General features: G+C 63.5%; 11 protein-coding genes across 11 annotated transcripts; 7 read left to right on the top strand and 4 right to left on the bottom strand.

The window, feature by feature from the left end:
• Positions 1–440: 440 nt before the first annotated feature.
• On the top strand, positions 441–1,079 carry MICPUN_70677 (predicted protein; the record flags this gene model as incomplete). Its single annotated transcript, XM_002501042.1, has 1 exon — positions 441–1,079. A coding segment is annotated over one exon (639 nt), but the record flags the coding sequence as incomplete, so codon positions are not given.
• A 1,164-nt stretch (positions 1,080–2,243) lies between these two features.
• MICPUN_99647 (predicted protein) lies at positions 2,244–2,963 on the top strand (the record flags this gene model as incomplete). Its single annotated transcript, XM_002501041.1, has 1 exon — positions 2,244–2,963. The coding sequence occupies one exon, from the start codon at positions 2,244–2,246 to the stop codon at positions 2,961–2,963; it is 720 nt and encodes a 239-aa protein (XP_002501087.1).
• A 117-nt stretch (positions 2,964–3,080) lies between these two features.
• MICPUN_57245 (predicted protein) lies at positions 3,081–3,824 on the bottom strand (the record flags this gene model as incomplete). Its single annotated transcript, XM_002500614.1, has 1 exon — positions 3,081–3,824. The coding sequence occupies one exon, from the start codon at positions 3,822–3,824 to the stop codon at positions 3,084–3,086; it is 741 nt and encodes a 246-aa protein (XP_002500660.1). The 3' UTR covers positions 3,081–3,083.
• Positions 3,825–4,121: 297 nt separating this feature from the next.
• MICPUN_97186 (predicted protein) lies at positions 4,122–5,494 on the top strand (the record flags this gene model as incomplete). The annotated part of the gene is made up of 2 exons (XM_002501040.1): positions 4,122–4,144; positions 5,065–5,494. 2 exons carry the CDS (start codon positions 4,122–4,124, stop codon positions 5,492–5,494), a joined length of 453 nt encoding a protein of 150 aa, XP_002501086.1.
• A 353-nt stretch (positions 5,495–5,847) lies between these two features.
• On the top strand, positions 5,848–6,120 carry MICPUN_57242 (predicted protein; the record flags this gene model as incomplete). The annotated part of the gene is made up of 1 exon (XM_002501039.1): positions 5,848–6,120. The coding sequence occupies one exon, from the start codon at positions 5,848–5,850 to the stop codon at positions 6,118–6,120; it is 273 nt and encodes a 90-aa protein (XP_002501085.1).
• Positions 6,121–6,257: 137 nt separating this feature from the next.
• On the top strand, positions 6,258–7,112 carry MICPUN_57241 (predicted protein; the record flags this gene model as incomplete). Its single annotated transcript, XM_002501038.1, has 1 exon — positions 6,258–7,112. One exon carries the CDS (start codon positions 6,258–6,260, stop codon positions 7,110–7,112), a length of 855 nt encoding a protein of 284 aa, XP_002501084.1.
• A 419-nt stretch (positions 7,113–7,531) lies between these two features.
• Positions 7,532–11,687, top strand: MICPUN_93773 (predicted protein; the record flags this gene model as incomplete). Its single annotated transcript, XM_002501037.1, has 2 exons — positions 7,532–9,779; positions 9,873–11,687. 2 exons carry the CDS (start codon positions 7,532–7,534, stop codon positions 11,636–11,638), a joined length of 4,014 nt encoding a protein of 1,337 aa, XP_002501083.1. The 3' UTR covers positions 11,639–11,687.
• Positions 11,688–11,732: 45 nt separating this feature from the next.
• On the bottom strand, positions 11,733–16,190 carry MICPUN_57239 (predicted protein; the record flags this gene model as incomplete). Its single annotated transcript, XM_002500613.1, has 1 exon — positions 11,733–16,190. The coding sequence occupies one exon, from the start codon at positions 16,188–16,190 to the stop codon at positions 11,733–11,735; it is 4,458 nt and encodes a 1,485-aa protein (XP_002500659.1).
• Positions 16,191–16,509: 319 nt separating this feature from the next.
• On the bottom strand, positions 16,510–17,554 carry MICPUN_57238 (predicted protein; the record flags this gene model as incomplete). Its single annotated transcript, XM_002500612.1, has 2 exons — positions 16,510–17,367; positions 17,465–17,554. The coding sequence occupies 2 exons, from the start codon at positions 17,552–17,554 to the stop codon at positions 16,510–16,512; spliced, it is 948 nt and encodes a 315-aa protein (XP_002500658.1).
• Positions 17,555–18,518: 964 nt separating this feature from the next.
• MICPUN_107970 (predicted protein) lies at positions 18,519–20,091 on the bottom strand. Its single transcript, XM_002500611.1, has 3 exons — positions 19,974–20,091; positions 18,712–19,901; positions 18,519–18,615 (listed from the first exon to the last, which is right to left on the bottom strand). Exons 1-3 carry the CDS (start codon positions 19,999–20,001, stop codon positions 18,523–18,525), a joined length of 1,311 nt encoding a protein of 436 aa, XP_002500657.1. The 5' UTR covers positions 20,002–20,091; the 3' UTR covers positions 18,519–18,522.
• A 704-nt stretch (positions 20,092–20,795) lies between these two features.
• Positions 20,796–23,058, top strand: GLN2 (glutamine synthetase, catalytic domain protein; the record flags this gene model as incomplete). The annotated part of the gene is made up of 2 exons (XM_002501036.1): positions 20,796–21,424; positions 21,527–23,058. The coding sequence occupies 2 exons, from the start codon at positions 20,796–20,798 to the stop codon at positions 22,848–22,850; spliced, it is 1,953 nt and encodes a 650-aa protein (XP_002501082.1). The 3' UTR covers positions 22,851–23,058.
• Between the last annotated feature and the right edge of the window lie 18 nt (positions 23,059–23,076).

Genomic DNA, 23,076 nt, shown 5'->3' with positions numbered 1-23,076 from the left:
ACGAAGGTGGGGTTGGACTTGTCGTCTGCCATCATCCTCCGATGCTGATTGACGAACGTAAAGTTCGGCGAGAATTGATCCGAGACGGACGGGACGGAACAACCGCCGCTGACTCGCTTTGTGGCCGACGCTAGGTTGCGCGGGACGCTAAATCACTCGCAAATGCGTGTGATAGAAGCCTGCTACCTCGAGACGGGGCTCGGGTGGGACGCTGGCGCGTGCACAAGTGCGATTGCTTCGCGGGCCGCGGGGTTCTATATAAATCCGGCCTCGGCCTCGAATCAAGTCGGCCAGGCCGGCCGCTAGGCGAGGGTTGCGATTTGAGAATTATCAGACCGAGCGGCGCGTCGACACGTCGAATAAGACCAGTCGACACCGAGCCCATGCCGATCTTACGGGAGGGCGACCTCCTAAACGGCCGCTTCCGCGTCGTGGGCCCCAAGCCCCTCGGCAGCGGCCAGTTCGCGGAGGTGTACAAGGCGGTGGACGAGCAGGACCCAACGGGGAAAAAGAAGGAAGTGGCGATCAAGATCGAGCGCGAGGACAAGACGTCCTCGCGCGAGATGAGGGCGCTCAGGGACCTGCAGGGTTGCAAGGGCGTCGCGAAATTCGTGGACTCCGGCAGTAAGAAGGCGTCGCCGTTCATCGTCATGGAGCTGATGAAGGCTAACCTCGCGGACGTGCGGTCGAAGATCCCGGGGCAGAGGTACGCCAAGGCGACGACCGGGTGGATCGGCGCGCAGATGGTGGACATCCTCCGGGGGATCCACGAGAGAGGGTACGTGCACAGGGACGTCAAGCCCAGCAACGTGACCCTCGGCGGGAACCCATCCCGCGACGACGCCGGACCCTCCACGCGGACCCTCTGCCTCATCGACATGGGCCTCGCGAAAAAGTTTGAGACGACGTCGACGCCCGCGAACACGGGCCCGGGCGCGTTCAGGGGCAGCACCACGTACGCGTCGATGTTCGCGCACGCCGGGGACGAGCAAGGACCACGGGATGACGCGTGGAGCCTCCTCTACATGCTCGCGGAGTGCCACGAGGGGACGCTGCCGTGGAGGGCGTTGAAGGCGTCGGGCGGCGACGACGACGCGGTGAAGGAGGGCATCCACCGCATGAAGCGCGAGTGCGCGACCGCGCCGGAGAGACTGTGCCCGAACGTCGGGACCCCCAAGGAGCTCGTGGAGTTCTCCCGGACGCTGCAGAGGGTGCAGCGGTCGTTTGAGCCGCTCGACTACGACGCCCTCAAGGCGCTGTGCCTCGCGATGGCGGGCGGCGAGGAAGGCGAAGCCGTCGCGCTGGACTGGGAGCGGATCGCGCCCGACGGCGTGGACGGCGCCGGCGGCGGGAGGACGTACGCGGACCTCGCGTGCGTTGGGAACGTGCAGCCGCTGCCGGCCCCGCCTTTGAACCAGGGCGGCCGCGGGTTGAATCCGGTGGCGGAACCCTTCGTCCCGCCATCAATGAAGGGCCCGCCGCCGCCGACGCGGGTGAGCCACGCCATCAAAAACCCGGAGCGGATCGACCCCGACGTGGCATCGCAGATCAGGAACATCACGAGGACGTTCGACGTGGAGCAGGTGATCGCCATATGCGCGGGTTGCGCGTCGGCGATGGTGGAAGGTAACGTGAACCTCCACGACCCGCTGGTTGGCGACCTGGTCGAGCGGTGCCTGGACGACTTTGTGCAGATCGCGAGCGACGCGAAGCAGATCTGTAACTCTAAGAGGCACAAGCGCATGAAGACGGAACTCTGAGAGGCACAAGCGCATGAAGACGGAGGGGGCGTGACATGCCTCGCTCACGGCGGGAGAAAGAGGGGGATGGCGGAAGAGAGCGGGAGAGAGCGGCGGGGCGACCGCCGCGAACCCGCGATAGACTCGCGAGAGAGGTTTTGTGAAATACACGGGTAGGGTGGATGACCCAAACACTCGGCGATGCGCGCGGCGTCGTCGGCGGTTGGGGTTTCGGCCCCCGCGCCCCTCCGCGCGCGGCGCACCCGTCGCAATCTCATCAGGGCCGCCTCGGGTGAGGTCGAACCCGCCCCGCCGGATGCGTCGACTTCGGTCGTGCTGGGCGCGAACGGGAGGACCGGGCGCGAGATCGTGCGAAGTCTTCTTAGAAGGAAGATGGCGGTGCGCGCGTGCACCAGGAGCGGAACGTTCGACGCGAGGGAGCTGCTCGGCGACGACGCCACCGGCACGGTCGTCCCGTGGACGTCACCGCTGCTCCAAACCGCGATGGCCGACGTCACGCGGCCAGAGACGGTGGCGACGGCGACGAGGGGCGCGAGGGCGGTGTTCTTCGCGTGCACAGCCCCGGCCAACGGCGAGCCCGACCTCGTCGATCGGAAGGGGTTGGTCGACGTCGCGCGCGCGTGCATCGAAAACAACGTGAGCAGGCTCGTGGTCATCTCCGGCGCGGGGGTCACGAAGACGTCCTCCCCCGCGTACGGTTTCCTAAACGCGTTCGGAGGTCGCATGGACGCCAAGCTCGCGGGGGAGGACGAGCTTCGAGAGACATACCGAGCAGCCGCGGCGGCGGGAAGAACGAAGGGCGACGTCGCGTCGTACACGATCGTGCGTCCCAGCGGCCTGCTCGACGGCCGCGGTAAGGGCGTCCGCGCGCTGGCGGTGAACCAAGGCGACGAGGCGGCTGGCTTCATCGATCGCGTCGACGCGGCGGAGACGGCGGTGGAAGCGTCCATGAACCCAAACTGCGCTCGCGTCACCTTCGAGGTGTACGAAGCGGGCACGGCTGTGCCCACGCGGAACCTCTCCGTCGCGGACATACTCAGCGACCCTATACTTCGAACGGTCGCGTCCGTGGTGACGGGCTCGGCGTTCAAAGGGAGGGGGGAAGGCGGGGCCGGGGATGAGTCGAGGGCGAGGGCGACGCTTCGGGAACGACGCGGCGGCGACTGGTCGACGCTCCTCTCCAACCTCGAGCCCGACGCTTAAGTCTCAGTCTCAGCCCATTCGGCGTCCATCTCGAGTCTTCTATAGCTAGCAGCTAGCGGCGGTGGTCCATCGCGTTCAGAATAGAGACGCATATAGCGGCCTTCACTCGTGCGTCATTCATCACTCGTGCGTCAGCCCGCGTCTTCGAAGAAAGTTTCCGAGCGTCGCCGCGTGCGCCCTACTCTCCGCGACGGCGATGCCCACGTGGCGAAACTCGTAAACCTCGCACCCCGGCGGCGACGGGGGACCGCAGTTCCGCGGGTGACCCGTGACGCAGAGCACGCACGCCGCGCTGGCGACGCCCGCGGTCCACTCCCACTCGCGCGCGTCGCCCCGGTCGCCAGCCTTTTGTTCGATCCCCCCGTCGTCGCCTCCGCTCGCGTCTCGCGAGTCTTCCCACGGCGGGTGCCGGCCTCCCGCGGGTGCGCGTCGTGGTTCGTCCGCGTCCGACCACTCCTCCGCGGACCACGCCACGAGCGCGGCGCCGAATTCGCCGTCCGATAGCCTCCCGTCGCCGTCGTCGTCCGATCTGGCGAAGAGCTTGTACACGTTGCTAGGCGAGATGGCGGCCTTGAGGTCGTCGTCCAGCTCCGACATGGCGCGGAGGAACGACGCCAGCTCGAGGTAGTCCACGCCTCCGGACCCGTCCACGTCGACGGATTCGAAGAGCTTCGCCAGCCCCTCTCTCTCCTCGTCCGTCAGCGCGAATCGCCTCGTCCCGTTCGAGTCGGCCGAGAAGTCCGACCCTATGACTTCGTCAGCCTCGACCTCGACGACGACGCCCTCGTCCGCGGCCACGACGGACCCCGTGACCGCCAGGCACCCGATGAGGAGGAGAAGAAGATGTCGTGTCGTTCGCATCGTCGGGGCGGTGAACCCTCGCAGCCCTCGGGTTTGTGGCGACCCAAGGGTTGCAAGTCAGCAAATAATCCCTGTTGTTTGTTCTCACATCAGTTTTTCCCTTCGCTACGGCCTACTCTCTCCTGGGATAGTACCCCCTCGCCGCCTCCACGTACTCCTTGAACTGTTTCGGCACCGCCACAAGGAACACGTACCACCACGCCACGATGGGAACCGCCACCAGAGCGCTGAGCCACTTGGCGTGAAACACCGCGGTGGGCGCCGCTGTGACCGCCGTGCCCGTCAGCAGGATAGTCCATGGCTGACACCACGGAGGTTTGGTCTTCCACATGTCCGGTTCGCCGTCGCCCACCTCTCTGAGCAGCTGCGCGATCTCGGGAGGCACGCCCTGGTCGTCGGGGTACTTGGCCCAGCTCTCGTAGTACCCATCGTCGTCGCCGTCAGTCGCCCTCACCCTGGTTGACGATGGATGCCCAAAACCTCTCTGCGACGCACGTCGAAGCGCTCCGTCGAGACGCCTTCGCGCGGGGCCTCGGGTCGCCCCTCGATGCTTCACGCGATGCGAGACGGTCGAGGAGACGATTTGAGTGGTGAGGCGTGCCGTCGACGCGCACGCGGTCATCGTGGCAGTGCGCCCCAAGAGAGTGAGGGCGAAGGAGGCACGGCTCGAGGTTGACAGGAACTGGCGTCTGGCCGGGCAGCACAGCAGTCAGGGTGTTGAAAACCGACCGTGATTTTGTATGCAAAGCAGTCAGGCTTTCAGGATCACCCGAGAGGTCAATTTCCCCAACGGTTCCGGACCACTGCGAAGCGCGCGAGCGACGACGCGACGCGAACCGGGCTCCGACCTACTCGCGCGAACTGACGAGTGGACCGGTCCGTCGCGTCCCATCCGAACTCGGATCACCTAACGGACACGGCGACCGGAGCGAGGGGGAAACACCCTCGAGGGGGCGGATACTCTAGCCAGCGTGAATTCGGGGGGAGCCATGAGCAAGAAACACCTCACGGACGAGGAGCTCAGCGCCGAGTGGTGCGTCCCCTTGCCTATCCAAAGAATCCAGCAGTCCCAGAAATGCGATCGCGAGGCATAATTCTGCCCCCCACCGCGCACACGCCGACCTTTCACGCGCGCGTCCCCGTCATTTCACGATTCATTTTTTCCCCGGGCCGAACCCCAGGCGCCTGACCTCGCGCCCCCCACACCTCGAACCCCACCCATCAGGCCGTATCTCACCAGGCGACAGGTGAAGGAGTTCAAGGATGCGTTCGCCATCTTTGACAAGGACGGCGGCGGGAGCATCACCACCCAGGAGCTCGGCGACGTGATGAAGTCCCTCGGTCAGAAGCCAACAAACGCCGAGCTGGAAACCATGGTGCGCGAGATCGACGCCGACGGCAACGGAGAGATCGACTTTCCGGAGTTTCTCACCATGATGCTCCGGAAAATGAACGAGGGTAACCCGGAGAAGGAGCTCATGGACGTCTTCATGGTTTTCGACAAGGATGGGAGCGGGACCATCAGCGCCGAGGAGCTGCGCGCGGCGATGAAGGTCATCGGAGAGAAGCTGACGGATGACGAGATCGAGGACGCCATCAAGCTCGCAGACAGCGGCGGAGACGGGGAGGTGGACTACGACGAATTCATCCAGTTCGTGCTGAGCGACTGAGTGACGCGCGTGTATTGTAAAAGTATCTCATCAATCGAACATGAGCCATGGCAAGCATACTGGACCGCCACCTGCGAGCAGTGCGACTTTTTGGCTGCGAGCTGCCCTGTCTGCCTGTGCTGGCTGGCTGGCTCCTGACCAGCTGACCAGCTGACTGCCCGGTACTGTACTTGACGGCGCTCTAATTTCTCGTTAGGTTTAGCGCTCCTTCGCTCACTCAACTCCGGCGCTTTGGCACGGGAATCGGGTCACCGGGTCGGTTTGAGGTTGGATGCAGACCCTGTCGTGAGCGTCCGTCGGTGGACCCCTCGTTCCGGCGCATCGGAGACGCGCAACCTTCGCGCATCGCGACGATGGGTTTTGACGACGTCGCGGGGCGGCGGCAGTGGAACCTCGAGGACGATGGCGTCGCGCTTCGAAAGCTGACGGGGATTGTTCTGCTGGCGTTCGGCCTCGCCGGGTTCATCACGGTGCCCATCGCCGTTTGGAACTTCGTCCGCACCGACGGTGGATCGTCGACGGACGATGCCGGGTACTACTCCCTGCTCATCCCAATCACGATACCAGCGACAATTATTTTCGTCTACCTCAACTGGCTCTCAGTCTCCTTCTTCAAGACCGCTTGATTGAATGAAAGGGGGTTTCGAGGCCGTGATCAACACGTGAGCTTGATCTCACACCAGCAAGGTACGTGCCCGCGCCCTTGCCCACGAACCACGAATCGGCCGGGGAACCAGACAAGCTCGCCGGTTTTTCGCAAACCATGCTCCAGCAGAATGAGGCGACGTGGCTGAACCTGATGAGGCTAGTCATGATCTCTGGAGCAGAGAATCGTAAGCCAAACTTAAACCAATGGCATCCCTATCGGTGGGAAGTCGTTGACCTGTCTCGTTGGCACATTTCTCAGTCGATTGTTTGTGTTTTCTCGTCGCATACGATCTTACCCCGGACGGCTAAAGCGATATCCACGCCTCGCGCGTCCCATATCGTGTGCAAGATCGATCGTGTGATTCGTGTTGCAGCCCGAGGCCATCAGTGCCCGTGCGTTGTGTCTATTTCCACACGCATATCTCCCCGATGCCCGGATTCGTTCGTAGCCACTCTGCCACGGAGTTGGATCGCCGCAAGGCTGTGGTCCGCTCTGTCCAAAGATTGGCTGAAAGCATTCCCTGGGATAATTTTGTCTCTCGATAGGAAGCCGGACCGCGGGGCTGGTCCCGATCGCGGTTCGGTGCCAATAGGGCAATTACAGTGTGTATTTACCCTCTCACCCGCGTTTTTTTTGTTTTGGGTGCCTCGTGATGATACTCGGATGATGAGACCAAGCGATTGGAAGAGCCGTATGATCCGCGTGATTTCAACCTCATTCGCCCTTACGGGTTTCAGTCACGGCGCCGCCCACTTTTCCCACGCCTTTTCAGCTGGGCCATTTCCTCTGAACCCTCTCTTTCATCTTACCGTTGGAGAGTTGGGTATGAAAGGGTGGCGAGATGAAAGGGCCGGCTACAAATCCCCCCCTTCGATGCTTCATGGCAAAGGGGTCTACAACGGTCGGCAAAGCTCGCGCCGGCTCCTCGACGCCCGAACCGAACGTTCGTCACCCAAGTCCCCACTCTGACCCGGTCGACCCACCGAACCATTCGTCGCAGGTGCACACACACACGACAAACGCGTCGCCCGGAGTGGAGTGCGTCCGAGAGTACCATTAGCCCTGAATGTTGTAGTAACACGCAGCTATTGTGTAGTCGAGATCGGTCGGTCGTAACAAAATTTGACCGGTCGGGCTTTTGCAGTGTCAACTCGCTTTTGAAAAATCGAAGCGAAAGCCAAAGAGACGTCGCGCCTCCGAGCAGCCTTGCCGACGCCTCGAGGGGCGTCGAGTATCGGTCCGCCATGGGTATCTTCAGCTTCGGCGGCAAGAAGAAAAAGTCCAAGGGCAAGGACAAGAAGGGCAAGGAGGCCGACAAGGATGGTGCCCTGGGATACGACGAGGAAGACGGATACGGCGAGGAGATTTACGACGAGGGCGCGCTGGAGATGCTCGCCGACGAGGGCATCGATTCGGACATCGAGGCCGAGGAGAACGAGCGATACAACCGCCGACCGCGACCCGCGGATGGACCGGTGGAGCGCTCCACCGAGAACGGCTTCCTGGCGCGTCAGCCGTGCAGAGGCGCGCTCGTCGCGCCCACGTCGCACGCGACCGGATACAACACGCACGAGAAACCCGACCACCACCTCCAGCTGGACTTCGTCTACGGCTACCGCGCGCACGATTCCAGGCACAACCTGGTGTACAACATCGACGGACTGGTGACCTACCCGGCGGCCGCCACCGGGATCGCCTACGACAGCCGCGAGCACACCCAGCAGTTCTTCACCATGCACACCGACGACATCGTCTCGCTCGCCATGCACCCGGACCGGGAGATCATGGCCACCGGACAGGTGGGCAAGGACCCCACCATCTGCGTTTGGTCGTCCACCACGTGCGAGCTGCTCGCGGAGCTGAAAGGGTTCCACCAGAGGGCCGTGGTGTCGCTATCGTTCGACGGCACCGGCAAGTACCTGGCATCCGTCGGTTTGGACGACGACCACTCGGTGGCCATCTACGACTGGGCATCCAGGCGCATGGTCGCGAACAGCAAGGGGGACGAGAACAGGGTGTTCAACTGCGAGTACAACCCGTACGACGGGAGGTTGGTCACGGGTGGGGTGAAGCACATAAAGTTCTGGGTGATGGAGGGCGGATACTTGGTCGGCAAGAGGGGCGTGTACGGGCGCATGGGCGCGGTTTCGACCATCCTGTCCATCGCGTTTCACACCGACGGCTCGACGCTGACCGGGACGCAGGGCGGGATCATCTACCAGTGGGCGGACGGCGGCGAGCAGTGCATCCAAAAGTTTGAGGCTCTGCACCAGGGCCCGGTGCACGACATATTTGTCAACGACGATTACATCCTCACCGGCGGGAAGGACGGGAAGGTTAATTTTTTCACGCAGTACATGGAGAAGGTGTTCACCATAGACATGGCCAAGGTGGTAGAGACCATCACGGATCTCCAGGGTAAGCCGCTCTGCAGCTACGACGGAAAGGCGCCGTGCGTCAAGTCGCTGTTCATGGAGGGGACCCAGCTGCTCGTGGGCACCAAGGGCAGCGAGATCTTTGAATTCGACATGAGCACCGAGGACAGCTGGAAGACGCGCCGACGGATCATCACGCAGGGGCACAGCGCCGGGTACGACGACAAGCGAAGGATTCAGACCAGCGAGCTGTGGGGTCTCACGACGCACCCATTCCTGCCCCAGTTCGTCAGCGCGGGCGACGATAAGACACTGCGCGTGTACGATATGTACCAGCGAAGGCAAATTGCGGTTAGGAACGTGAGCTCAAAGGTTCGGTCCGCGGCGTACTCGCCGGATGGAAAGTTCATCGCCGCCGGTTTCTTCGGCGGCGGCTTCATCGTCTTCGACACCAACACCGGCAACGAGCTCATCGCGAAGAAGCACAGGAGGGAGTGCATAGGCGACATCAAGTTCTCGCCCTCCGGCAGGTGGCTGGCCGTGGGAAGCCACGATAACTTCGTGGATGTGTATGACGCCTCGAGAAATTTCAAGCGCGTCGGCGTGTGCAAGGGTCACAGCAGCTACATCACCCACCTGGACTGGAGCGAGGACAGCCGGTACTTGCAAACAAACAGCGGCGACTATGAGCTGATGTTCTGGGAGATTCCCGGGTGCGAGCAGGTCAAGTTTCCCACGGCGCTCAAGGACACGAAGTGGGACTCGTGGACCTCAACCCTGGGCTGGCCAGTGCAGGGCGTGTGGCCGAAGCACGCAGACGGCACGGACGTGAACGCGTGCTGCCGCAGCGCAGACGGCACCGTGGTGGCCACCGCGGACGACTTTGGTTTGGTAAAACTGTTCAGGTACCCCAGTGACGTGGGACGGGCGGATTACCACGGCTACCTGGGCCACAGCTCGCACGTCACCAACTGCAGGTTCAGCTACAACGACGAGTTTCTCATAACCGTCGGAGGCAACGACCGCTGCGCGTTCCAATGGCGGCACTACGAAGCGGACGAGGGGGACGAGGAGATGACGAGCGAGGTTGAGGAGGAGGTGCTGACGTCGGTGGAGGATTACGAGGATTTTTCAAAGACGAACCAGGTTGTGCAGATGGTGATGACGGGTCACATTAACGGGGTGCCGCAGTACATGCCGCTCTCCTCGCTGGAGGCTAAGCCCAGCCGCGAGATTCCGCAAGGGTCGGGGCTCGATCCCGGTTCGAGGCTGGCGTTCCTACCGTGCGCACCTGCGATCTTCGCACCGGACGGGTACCTGCGGGAACCGGACGCGCTGGCGCCGTGTATGGAAGCTGCGGAGCTCGAGTTTGTCCACGGGTACCGAGCGCACGATACCCGCGATAATTTATTTTACACCGCCAGGGGCGAGGTGGTCTATCACACGGCGGCGCTCGGCATCGTGTACAACCGCGAGAGCAACACCCAGCGATTCCTCGCGGATAACCCCACGGTCGACGGCATCACCGGTCACACCGATGACATCCTGTGCTGCGCGAGGCACCCCACCGGGAGCATATTCGCAACCGGCGAGGTCGGCAGGAACCCGAAGCTGATTGTCTGGTCCAGCGACGACCCGCGGCGACCGCTTGCGATCCTCCAGGGCTTCCTCAAGAAGGCCATCGTGTCCGCGACGTTCTCCAGGGACGGTACGCTGCTGTGTGCGGTGGGCGCGGACGCGAACCACTCGCTCGCGGTGTACAGGTGGCAGACGGGCACGATGCTCGCGTCGGCGAAGGGTTCGCCCGAGAAGATTGTCACCGTCTCGTGGTCCCCGTTTCAGGACTACGTGGTGACGTGCGGCGTGAAGCACCTGATGTTCTGGAGCACGTCTCCGTTTGTCGCGCGGAAGGCGCTGTTCTCCAAGCGGGGTAAGATTCAGACCATGCTGTGCTGCTGCTTTCCGGGCCCCGACACCACCGTGGTGGGGACGCAGGACGGAAGCCTCTATCTGTTCAAAGGGTACCAGCTCGCGACGAACATGCGCCGGTGCCACCAGGTGACCCACGCGGTCATCGCCACCAGGGACGTCGTGATATCGGGTGGTAAGGAGGGCAAGGTTAAGTTTTGGACAATCGACCTGATGCAGTGCCTGAAGGAGGTTGAGATTAACCACCCGCAGGCGATGTCGGGGTGCATCAAGGCGATGCACCTGTCAGGGAGCATGCTCATCCTCGGGACCCGCACTGGCGAGATTTACGAGATGGACACCACCTCGTACACGTACACGCTGATGCTCCAGGGTCACGGGTACGGAACCGTGTGGGGGCTCGCCACGCACCCGGGGGAGCATCAGATGTGCACCGTGGGCGACGACTGCACCGTGCGCGTGTGGGACGTCGCCAGCCGAAGGATGGTCATGGTTCGCGATTTGGGCGCAAAGGGAAGGAGCGTCGCGTATCACCCGGATGGATCGCAGATTGCCATCGGTCTCGCGGGCGGCGGGCTCGTGGTTCTCAGCGCGGATAGTCTGGACACCATACACGCCAAGAAGGACAGGGAGGAGCCCATACACGAGCTCAAGTACTCGCCGAACGGTCAGTACCTGGGCGTGGGTTCGCACGATAATTACATCGACGTGTACGACGTGGGCAAGCAGTACGGACGCATGGGGGTCGCGAAGGGTCACGCGAGCTACATCCGGCACATAGACTGGTCCGAGGACAGCACCGTGATGCAGAGCAACTCCGGGGACTTTGAGATGCTCTTCTGGGAGATGCCGAGCGGTAAGCAGATTAAGTTTCCGGCTGATACCAGGAACATGGACTGGGCGACGTGGACGTGCGTCGCGGGCTGGCCAGTGCAGGGCATCTTGCCCCGATACTCCATGGGCACCGACGTGACCACGTGCGATAGGAGCCACACCAGGACGGTCGTCGCGAGCGGGGACCAGTTCGGTATGCTCAACATGTATCAGTACCCAGCGCATAAGGGATGCGCAGGTCGAACGTTTGGCGCGCACTCGGCCAAGGTGACACAGGTGAGGTTCATGTTTGACGACACCTACCTCATCACGGTGGGTGCGGACATGACGCTGTGTCAGTGGCGCATCGTGTTGTGAACACTCAAATTAGTTAGCGAACGATTCATAACACGACGTCAGATTGATCAACGTTCTGTGCGTGTGCGTTTAATACCCCCCCCCCCGATAGTTCTCAGTCGCCGGTCCGCAGCTCGGTGAGAGCCTCGCGCCTGGACATTCGTCTGGTCAACCTTCGATCGTCCCCGACGGTCATCTCCATCTTTCCCGACCCGGGTATCGCGTTCTCAGCATCGCTCTCGTTGCCCATCTTCGAACGCTTCAACCTAGCCGCGGCGGGCGATGGCGTGAACCCGTTCACGGAACCGTTCTCCTTGTTCGCCAACGCAGACGCCAACGCTCGGGGCTGCGCAGTGGGCGTGACGGTGGCGGGAATCGGCGCAGCCTTCTTCACCGAGCTCACGAGCTGCGAGAGGAGCATGGGGCGCTCGGCACCGATTGGCGTGCTCGCGAGGTTGTGCCGCTTATCCGCGGCGACCTTCTCGACGCTGGACTTGAACTTGGCGAAATTGATCTTGGTCGCATTCTCCGTCATCCACTCGATCCTGGTCTGCGGCGAAGCCGCCGACATCTCCTCGCCAACCAACTCCTCGAGCGCGGCCCCCGCGTCGTTGTTGAGGTCGGCCGGCCTCAAGCCGTGCTTCCACGCCGCGCGGGCCAGCGCTTTGGCGCGGGTTCGTTCGTACTGGAGCTCATCTTCCAGTTCCTCGACGTGGAGCTTGTGCGCCTCGTCGGCGGCGGCGTTTGCGCGCTGGTTTGTCTCGTGCTGGCTCTTCATCGCCGCGGCAAACTCGTCGCGCACCTTCAACGCGTCCGCGGCGGTTTCCTCGGCGATGGACTGCGCCGCCCTGGCTCGTTCGCACTGATCGAACAGGCTCCTGTTCTTCTCGGACGCCAGGCCGAGGTCCTCCTGGAGCCGCTTGAGCTTGGACCGCTTCTCCTCCAAATTTTCGCGAAGCTGCGTGTTCTCCATCTCGAGCATGATCGAGTGACCGTCACCCTCGCCCTTCAGCGACTCAAGTTCCTCCGCGTGTGCCTTCTTGAGCGCCGCCGTCTGCGCGTCGACTTTCTCGAGCTTCTCCTCCCTGTCCCTGAGCACCTCCTTGAGAGCCTTCACCTCGGCGGTGAGCTGCGAGAGCTTCAGGTCACGCGACGCCACCGTCTTGTGCAGCGCGACGATTTTCTTCTCCGCGCTGGCAACCGCCACCTGCATCTCGCCCAGAAAAAACAGGCTCTCCTTCTCGGTGTCGTCAGCCTTGGACTTGTAATCCGCAGCCTCAGCCTTGGCGGCGGCGACCGACTCGCCGGCGGCGGCGAGTACGTTCTCGAGCCTCGCGATCTTCTCGCTCGCCTCGTTCGACCCAACCCCCGCGTTTGCAACCTCGGACCGAAGCATGAGAACCGCCGCGTTGAGTCGTTCCACCTCCTCGGCGCCCGACGCGGCGGCGGACTCCGCGGCGCAAAGTCTCCCCTCGAGCTCGCGCGTGGCGTGCGCGGCGGCTTCGTCGCGTTCGGCCTGGATCTTCGCGGCGACTGCCAGTCTCTCCTCCTTATCGCGGCGCTCCGAGTGAAGTTCCCGTTCGGCGGCGCGAAGCCTCCCTTCAATCTCGAGCGATCGCGTCTCCGCCGCTTTGAGAGCCTTGCGCGCCTCCTCGTAGCGCACGTTAGCGGACGCGGCATTGGTCTTGGCGACGTGTATGTCGCCTTCGAGTCGCTGCCTCAACTGCCGGTCGACGTCGGACGACACCGCGGAGCGCCGCGCGAGCTCCGTTTCCTCCTTCAGCCGGGAAATCTCCTCGCGTGAAGCCTTGAGCTGCGACTCAGCCAGCCTCACTTTCGCCTCCGCGGCGGATTGCGCCTCCACAGCCCGTGCCTCGGCTTCTTCCAGCTTATGTCCGAGCTCGGTTCGCATCTGGAGCATCTGTCCCTCCAATTCTGCGCGTGTTTCAATCACCTGCGCGTTTGCGTTTTCCACCGCTTCGTCGGCGGCGGCGGCGAGACCCGCGAGTTTGGTCCTCTCAAACTCTGCCGCGCGCTCCGCCGCGGCAGCCTTCTCCACCAGGGACTGCTGCTGCGCCTCCTTGCTGGAGACCGCCGCCTGGAGTGCCTCCGCTCGGGACAGCGCGGCGGTCCGTTCCTGCTCGGCGAGGTGGAGCCTACGAACGTTTTCGTCCCTGTTGGACGCGAGCGAATGCTCCAGCGTCTGCCTGGCCCGTTCGGCGTTTTCGAACATCTCGGCGTACTGGTCTCGCTCCCGCTTCGCCGCGGAGGCCAAACCCGCCTTCGTGGAGACCTCCTTGAGCTGCTCGCCCATGTTGCGAACCGTCTCCTCGCGCTCCGCTAAGGTCATCTCCAGTCGCGCCACCGCCCGGGTCTGGCGCTTCTCCGCGGACATAGCCGCCATGAGCTGATCGGTCACCGTCTTGAGCTGAGCGTCCCTGGAATCGAGTTCCTTCTCCATCGCGTTCAACACGTTTTGCGCCGCGTCCGCACGCTGCCTCAGCGGCGACAGCGCGTTGGATTTCGCGAAAACCTCGCTCTGGAGCTTCGCGCACTCAGCCTCTCGCTCGGCGAGCCGGCCCTCGGCGTCTGAAACCGCCACGTCACGCTCCTCTAGCTGGAACCGCAACGTGTCAATCTCCTGCTGCGCGGCTCGCACCTGCGCCTCGTTCTCGGACTTGAGATGGAGGATGAGCGCTTCCTTGTTGCGCGCGTTCTCCTCCTCGGACGGCCGCGGCGGTGAACCGGCGTCCCGTTCTGCTCGCATCCGTTCCTGCTCCGCTCTGAGCTCGTCCAGTTCCCTCTGCAGCGAGAGGGCGTACGCGGCAGCTTCGTCGAGCTCAGCCTCCTTCGCCTCCAGCACGGCGTCGCCGTCCCTGAGGAGCTGGTCCCTCTCCTCGATGCCCGCGCGGATCTCCTCAGCCGCCGCGGTGGCCTCCACGAGCCTCTCCTCCAAAGTGGAAATCTCCTCAGCCCTCGCGGCGACGATTCGCTCGAGGCTGTTTTTTTCCTCCTTGGCAATCTCGTACAGCTCCTCAGCCTTGCGTCGCTCCTGTCGCTCCACCTCGAGGCACGCCTCCAGCTCCTCCTGCATCATCTCCACCTCGTTCCGTCGCTGGCTCACCTCGGACTCCCACTTGGCCGCGGCGGCGCGGGCGTCGGCGGCTTCGCGCTCGGCGGCTTGCTTCGCGGCGATGAGCTCCATCAGACGCTCCTGACTCAGCCTCGCGACGCTCTCCGCCTGTCGCAGGTCCTCCATGACGTCCTGTCCGCCGCCATAGACGGATGACCTTCTGCCGCCGCCGAGGGAGACGCGGCCGACGCTGCTGCCGAGCGAGTCGCGGCCCATGATGTCGCCGCCGGATTGCATCTGGTGAATCTGGTGCTGCTTCTGCGCCAGTTCCTTTGCGCACTTTTCAAGCTCCAGTTGCAGCCGCGCCAGCTTGTCATCCTTGCTCGACTTGGCCCGCTCGGCCTCCTCCCTGCACTTCTCCGCGCGCTCGAGCTCGGAGCTGAGCTGCTGCAGCATGCCAGCCTGCGCCTCGATGGTAAACTCCTTCTCCTCGACGGCGGCTATTTTTTCAAGCCGCGCCGCCTCGAGCGCTGCGGCTGCATCCGCCGCGGCGGCCCGCTCCCGCTCCAAATCCTCCCTATGCCGCGTCGCCGAGGCCTCTAGATCGCTCATCTTGACCCCGAGGAGCGCCAGGTTGGACCGCATCGCCTCCTTCTCCGCCTCGAGTCGGCGCATTTGCGTCTCGAGCTCCGAGTGTTTCGCCTCTGCCTTCGCCTTTTCCTCCGCGACGGCAACGGACCGAGGGGACGGGCCGGGGTCCTTCGTCGCGAGAGCGCTCCTCGGGTACGATCGGTCCTTCTCCTCCGGTAATGCGACTGGCCTCGACACGCGACTCACGCCGCTGCGGGGCGTGGACATCCCGGGCGGTGAGGAGTGCCGCGTGTGTGCGTTCATCCACGACGTCGCCGCCATCGCGGGCCCGCCGCCGGATCTCAGGTGCTTGATGCTCGGGCTGTGGTGGCAGGAGACGTCCACGGACCTGAGGCTCGCGACGAACGCCGAGACCGCCTCCGGGGACGGTACGAGCGCCTTGCCCTCGGGCGGGGTGTTCTCCTTCGCGGAGGCGCGCACGGCGACGGGCGGGGACGGGGTCCCGCGCGCCGCCTTCTTCTTACCCGAGGAGGACGATGGCGCGCGAGTCGTCGCGGCGGTCGCGGGGGAGACGGACTTCTTGCGACGCGCGGCGGCGTCGTTCACCGCGAGCTTGGCGCTCACGCGTCTATCCTTATCCCACTGCTGAACCCCCTCGCGCGCGGCGTGCAGTCGGGACGTCGGCGTGCCGTGCGCCACGGACCCGGATGAGATCCTCCGAGCGTTGGATGCGTCGGAGACGCCGCTCACCGACGGGCGGGACGAGGCCGCCCCACCGAGGGAGCTGCGCCCGCCCGTCGACTGGCGCTTCCGCTGCGCCTCCTTCTTCTTCTTCCACTCCTCGAGCTGCCGCCGCCGCTCGGCGGCGGCGTCAGATTTCCTTCGCGCGGCGGGCGGAGCCATCGACATCGCTCGGTGCCCGATAAATGACAACGGTCCTTCCGAGAGTTTCCGGAGCGCGTCGAGATCCCGCGTCGAGATCCCGCGCGCGATGCGACGGGCGGCCGGTGACGCGGTCGCTGAGGTGACTCGGTGTAGGTCGGGCGTTCGGCGCGCAGCCTCGTTCGGAGACGACGCGTGCGCGACTCCCCGCGACACTGACGCGAGCGACGAGCGTCGTCGCTTGCAAAACGGTCGGCTGTTCTTCCCCCCGGACGAGATCTTCACATCTTGGGACCCGAAAAATTCACACTTCGTGTCTCTTTGCCGCGCTTAACTACGTCCTCGCCTAATCCCCCTTGGTCTTCCTCGACCGCACCCTCGCCGAGCGCCTCGTCGCCTTCGTCCTCGCCTTCGCCTTCGCCTCGACCGGCGCCGCGCGCCCCCACGTCGTCGGAGCCAAACCCCTGCGCACGTACAGTCGCACCAGATAAAACAGAACGACGCCGTGCACTAGCCGGCGCACGTCGTCGTCCAGCCCCCGACGCTTCGGCACGCAGACGTTGGCGTCGAGCCAAGGGACGCCGAACGTCACGACACCGCATCGAAGCCTCTCGCCCATTCCCACGAGGACTCCACCCGACGCCGCCGCCGTCGCCGCCGAGTGCGTGCAGAGCGCCCTGAGATACTCCTTCCCGACCGCGAACGCCACCGCGGACCACGGCGTCGGTTCGGACGCCACGACGCGGTCCGTGAGCTGCTTAAACAGCGGTGCCGCGGCGCCCACGGCGGCGCCCAGCGCGAGCCGCGGTCCCACCGCGAGGGACGCCGCGCGGCTGAGCGTCTTCCGCAGCGACGCGTGTTTGTTGAAGCCGGCGACGGCGTGCAGCAGGGCCCGTCCCGCGGTGCCCGCTGGACCGGGGCCGGTGTAGCGACGTATCCAATCGGCGGGTGCCGCGTTGACGATCGCCCAAGCGATCGTGGCGTCCTGGAGGTTCGCGGGGAGCTTCTCCAGCAGGTTGGGTACGCCGCTCGTCGGCCAGGTCCAGAGCACGGCGAGCGCGATCCTGGAGGCGAATGTGCAGAGCATGGATGCGACGTAGGACCAGAGCGTGTGTGAACCCGGCGTGGACTCCTTTCCCTCTTTGAGCATGTGCTTTCTCACCGCGAGCGAGTAAAACACGTGGTTCGCGACCCTGAAGACCGTCTGCGTGCGTGTGCGGGAGCGGGTTGCGTGGTGAGAAAACGCGTGACGATCGGCGCAGATCGGATCAGGGCGGAGCGTCTTTGGGGTCCCCACGCACCATCGGGGCGTTCGCGACGATGAAGTCCATGTTGTACACCAACGCCAGCACCAGAGGCAGCATCCACGATGCGTCGGAGAATCGAACCATCCCGCCAACTGGTCACGGCGCGGTCCGTCAGTGGCGACGGAGCCAGCTGAAAAAGTTCGCAGGGTCGGAACACGGCACCCATCGAGATCGAGCCGTCGAGTGAGGCAGTGAGGGGCCTCCGACGACTGGTCACACCGTGGACCAGTGATGACAGCCTGGACCGCGCTTCGAACGAGGTTTGGGGGAGAAAAAAACCCGCGCGAATCTTGGCGCGGGGCGGGCAGTCACGCGGCGCGCGACGCACGAGTTGCACTCTCGAACCGCGCGACATGACCACCGCGGAGGAGATCCGGTACGCGGACGCGCTCGGCCACGACAGGACCTGGGGGAGAACCTGGGGCAGGAGGTCCCAGGACGACGAGGATGTCGGTGGCTTTCGAAGATACTTCAGCAGCACCTCGGACGCGCGAAGGAGAGGCGAAGGTGGGGGCGCCAACGGCCGGGACGCGTCCACGTCGGACCGCTCCGAGGCATCGGTCGAGCGATTGGCCAAACAGGCGCGAGAGTATCAGGTGAGCAACCCCGTGATTGCGCAACCGAACGAGGCGACCGAGCCAGAGATCCCTCGAACCGTCGTTTTCCCGAACCCTCGTTTTCCGCGCCCTGACCGTCGACTGCCCATCTGCCGCCTAAAACTCTCAGGCCAAGCTCGCGGAGAGGACGAACGAGCTCGACGCGGCGAAGGAACGAAACCAGCTCATGCAGGAGCACATAGAGAGTCTGACGGACAAGGAGGACATCGTCCGCGGTAACAAGGGATCGCTCTTCCTGGTGTCCATCCTGGTGATGTTTCTCGCGTTTGTCGCATCCGCGTGGTGGTACGAACCCGTGGGCACGCGGGTGGCGAAGGCGATGGTGACGAGGTGGGGCGGCACGGGCGACGGGACGTGCGGCCAGGGCGGCATGCTCGGATCTCTGTTCAGCAACTGACGGGTATTCGGGTTCCACCGTCAATCGCATCGTTGGGGCTAAAACTCGTCATCCCCGGGGTATCCGCCGAAACCCCGCGGGGAGACCTCCGGCATGTTGATCACCTTCCAAACGCGATACACGACATTGACCTGAGTTGGAGGGAAACGTGACGTCAGTACCACGCAGCGCTGTACTTTGTGTAGTAGGAAACGAAAGAAACGGGGGGATAATTCCTCTCGACTCACCGCGAGTGCCGCGTACATCGCGTTCTGCACGTTGAGCCACCTGGTGCCGTCGAAGGAGTGGTATATCCACCGCCTCCACGCTGGCAGCCTCGACAGCTCCTCCGCGCCCCGTTCCTCTTTCTCCAGCAGCTCGAGCATCTTGCGCACGCTCGGGTCTCCCAGATCGATGCCCATCTCCCTGGCCTTGGCCTTGAGCTCCTCCTCCTTCCGAGCCTTGGCGCGCTTGCCCAGTTCCTTCACGACCCGCGGATTGTCCAGATCCACCCCCACCGCCTTACACCTGGCCTTGAGCTCCTCCTCCGACATGTTCTGGAGCGCCCTGAGCGCCGGGTCCGCGTCGCCGTCGGAACCTTCCCCGCTCGCGCCGGCTCCCGCCGACGCCGCCGCCCTCTCCCCTGTCTCCGGCTCCTCCTCATTCGCGTATAGACCCTCCTTGTTCCGCGACCCGAACACCGCGCCGTACGCGGCCCTGTCCTTGGCGGTCTGCTCCGCGTGCGCCGCCCCGTACGTGCGCATCGCGTCCCTGACGGCGCGATCGTTTGGCGCGAGCGCGTTCGCCCGGGCGAGGTCCTTGACCGCCAGCTCCAGGGACGCGGAATCGTCGAGCTCGGCGCGCGCCAGCGCCCTGACGTAGTGCGCCTTGGCGCTGGATGGATCGATCGCCAACACTTCCGTGCACGTCCAGATGATCTCCGTCGGGCCGTCCGCGAGGTTTCCCTTCCTCATGCACTGCGCCGCGTTGAGGTATATGGAACGAATGAGGTTTCGCGCCGCGCGTCGATCGTCGGGATCTTCGACGGCTTCGTCGTCGTAGTACTTGACGACGTTCTGTTCGCGACCGGACTGCTCTCGGATCCAGTACCTGAACACCGCCACCGCGGCGGTGTACTTGGCCATGGCCTGCGCGTATTTACCCTTGGCGAATAGCTCGTTGCCCTCCTCCTTGATGGGCGCCGCGAACGCGATCTTCTCCGCGACGGATGCCGACTTTCTCATGGCTACGTAGGACTCATCCTTGTCGAAGGTCATGGTGTTCTTCATGAACTCCGGCGACGCCTCCCACGCGCGGCGCTTGTCCTTCATCTGCGCAGTCTTTATCTCTGATGCTTTGCGCAGGATGTCGTCGAAGGTTTCGTCGGGGTTCATCGGGCTGCCCCGTCGGGGTCGAGCGTCGGACTCATCAACGGAACCTGAAGATGCGGAGCGGTTGGGCGGCTGGTCAGAACGGCAGCGGGCGTCGGATCGGCAAGGCGGGGATTCACCATCGGAGACGTCCTCTATGCGCGCCATATTGGCGTCGCCGCTCCTTATCGCCCACGAGAAGACGGTTGCGACGCCGCGACCCTGTTGGGTGACACGCGCGCCCCGGTGGGCGCGTCGGGGCACTCTTTGTTAGTTGGGCAAATTCGCGAATCGAGCCAGATCTTTCCGCAGGGTGCTTGTCCAGCGGGCGACCCGTCTACATCTGAAAGGTCTCTTCGCAGGCCGGGAGTCAAAATATTGACGTGCTTTTTGCCATTTTCACCGGAGGGATTGGATCCGCTTTTTTCGCTGAAGAAATTATCTCTTTCCATTGGTTCATGTCTCACTCTGACCAATCGCCTGCGTCTTTGGTCACGCCCACCGACGGTTTGAACGAAATGGGCGAAAAAGAGCAACATTTCGGCGGGAGAGAAAAAAATCGCTGGATCCCTTGAGGAATCGCGTGGGCTCGCGCCAACTCGAAAAGGCGAAATCCACGCGTACACGAGGTAACAACTCGCGTGGGGCCCACTCTTACGCACGCACTAGACGTGTAGCAACCGGAACGCAGCCTTCGAAAGACCTCTGCACATCCGTCCGAAATGTCCCAGACCGTCGACGCGGTGCGTTCCCCGCCGTTCAAACCCGATCGTCGCGCGATGCCGTTGGATTTTTGATCGAAAGTGACGACGGAATTATTATCGCCACATTCCCCCTTAGATGCTGACCCCTATCCCCCCCCCACCGAATCCTGTTTGATTCCGCAGCCTGAGCTCTCCAAGGGCTATGGTGAATCCGTATTCAAGGGCGCCATCGCCGACAAGTACCTCAAGGCTGTCGGCATGAGCGCCGCAGACCTCGACGATTACTCCTGGATCAACGACAGCGCCAAGGCTGATAAGGTCGCCAAGGCCCTCCTCAAGTGGGGCCTCGATGCCGGCGCCTCCTCCTTCTGCCACTGGTTCCAGCCCATGGCGGCAACATTCCGCCACGGCCAGACCGGTCAGGTGCAGCTCAGCACCCTCGAGTACAACTCCGACGGCACTCCCACCTTCGAGCTCAAGGGGAAGCACATCCTCTTTGGCGAGACTGACGGTTCCTCCTACCCCAACGGCGGCATGCGCGCGACCCACACCGCGGGCGGCTACCTCTGCATCGACCCCTCCTCCCCGCCCTTCATGCGTGACGACTGCATCTTCATCCCCGCGTGTTTCGTCTCCTACGACGGCAAGGCGCTCGACGAGAAGACCCCGCTTCACCGCGCGCACCAGGCGATGTCCAAGGAGACCGCCAGGCTCTTCAAGCACTGCGGTTTCGAGGTCAAGGGCGCCGTCAACAACATCGGCCTCGAGCAGGAGCTCTTCTTCATCCCCCGCGAGGCCTATCAGCGCCGTATGGACCTCCAGTTCACCGGCCGCACCGTCCTGGGCAAGATGCCCGCGCGCGGCCAGGAGCTCTGCGACCACTACATGTGCGAAATTCCCACCCCCCTCCCCCTCTCCCCCTTTCCCTCTCCCTCTCTCTCGCCCCATTTCAGAGACTGATTGTTCACGTGCTTTCCTCTCCCGATCAGGTCCCCCATCAACATCGAGGCGGAGGTTTACGCGTGCATGAAGGAGATCCAGGAGCAGTGCTACAAGCTCGGCATCCCTCTCAAGACGCGCCACAGGGAGGTCGCGCCCAACCAGTATGAGTTTGCGCCTCTCTTCGGCTCCGTCATCACCCAGACGGACCAGAACCTCATGGTGATGCAGATCGCCGAGGAGGTTGCTCGCAAGCACGACCTCGCCTGCCTCCTCCAGGAGAAGCCCTTCGCGGGCGTCAACGGCTCTGGCAAGCACAACAACTGGTCCATCTCCACCCTCTGCGGCGCCCAGCTGCTCAACCCCGGTGACCTCACCACCAAGTCTGGCAACCCCAACCTCTTCCCCATCGTCATGGCCGCGCTCGTCGCCGGCGTCGACGAGTACGGCGACCTCATGCGCCTCGCCATCGCGTCCCCCGGCAACGACTTCCGCCTCGGCGCGATGGAGGCGCCCCCTTCCGTCATCTCCACCTACCTCGGCACCCAGATGACCGCCTACCTCAAGGACTTTTCCGAGGGCAACGTGTATGAGTACAAGCCCGCGACGTCTCCCATCAACCTCGGCGTGGACATCATGCCCATCGTCCACGCGCCCGCCGAGGATCGCAACCGCACCTCCCCCTTCCCCTACGGCGGCCATCGCTTCGAGTTCCGCGCGGTTGGCTCCTCCCAGAACGTGTCCCTGGTCAACACTGTGCTCAATGCGCTCACCGCCAAGAAGTTTGCTGAAATCTCTGACCGCATCGAGGCGGGCGAGGACGCCGTCGCCGTCGCGCAGGATATGCTCAAGAAGCACTTCAAGGTGGTGTACAACGGTAACGGCTACGATCCGGCGTGGCCCGCCAAGGCCGACGAGCTCGGCATCACCCACATCGACTCTGGCGTCGAGGCCATTGACAAGTTCGTCGCCGAGAAGAACATAAAGATGTTCGAGTCCCTCGGCATTTTCGACGCCGCTGAGTGCGCCGCTCGCAGGTCCATCCTCTTGGACCTCTACGTCGGCACCATTGAGATGGAGGTTGGCTGCATGATCGACATGATCAACCAGCACGCCATCCCCTCCGCGAAGGCTGCCGGCATCGACACTGCGGGTATGGCTGCGGGCGTCTCCAAGCTCGAGGCTGCGCTCAAGGAGATGCACGCTGCATCCGACGAGTTCGAGGCTGCCAAGCTGGCGCGTGTCCTTCGCCTCGATACCATGATCGAGGTGCGTAAGGTGGTTGACGACGTGGAGGCTATCTGCCCCGCAGACAAGTGGACCATCGCCACCTACAAGGAACTCCTGTTTGTCGACACGGGCAAGTTCAAGTAAACTGGTAAATAGCATGAGGAGGGGCGGGATAGCCGGCGCGATTAGCGGTGCCGTGCGCCCGCAACAAGAGTAAGAGTGCTCCAAAAAGTCGGAGTTGTTTATTGTTTATCGGATTGCCGTCAGTCGCAATGTACGTAAATTGTACATGAAAGTGCCAACGTTGGCCTGTTTAATGATATAGTTATCATCATCATCAACATTTCAAAACGTCCGGCGCTAATACTCA

Source organism: Micromonas commoda, chromosome 3 (assembly GCF_000090985.2).
Source record: "Micromonas commoda chromosome 3, complete sequence".
NCBI classification, from domain to species: Eukaryota; Viridiplantae; Chlorophyta; class Mamiellophyceae; order Mamiellales; family Mamiellaceae; genus Micromonas; species Micromonas commoda.
Note: the sequence above shows the minus strand (reverse complement) of the source record. Positions and strands in the feature narration are given on the sequence as shown.

Excerpts from the sequence above, each read along its gene's own strand:
- MICPUN_107970 (XM_002500611.1), bottom strand. The coding sequence starts at position 20,001 with ATGGCGCGCATAGAGGACGTCTCCGATG. Across the intron at positions 19,902-19,973 it reads CATAGAGGACGTCTCCGATG|GTTCCGTTGATGAGTCCGAC; the intron begins GTGAATCCCCGC and ends CCGCATCTTCAG. Across the intron at positions 18,616-18,711 it reads CGATGTACGCGGCACTCGCG|GTCAATGTCGTGTATCGCGT; the intron begins GTGAGTCGAGAG and ends CCTCCAACTCAG.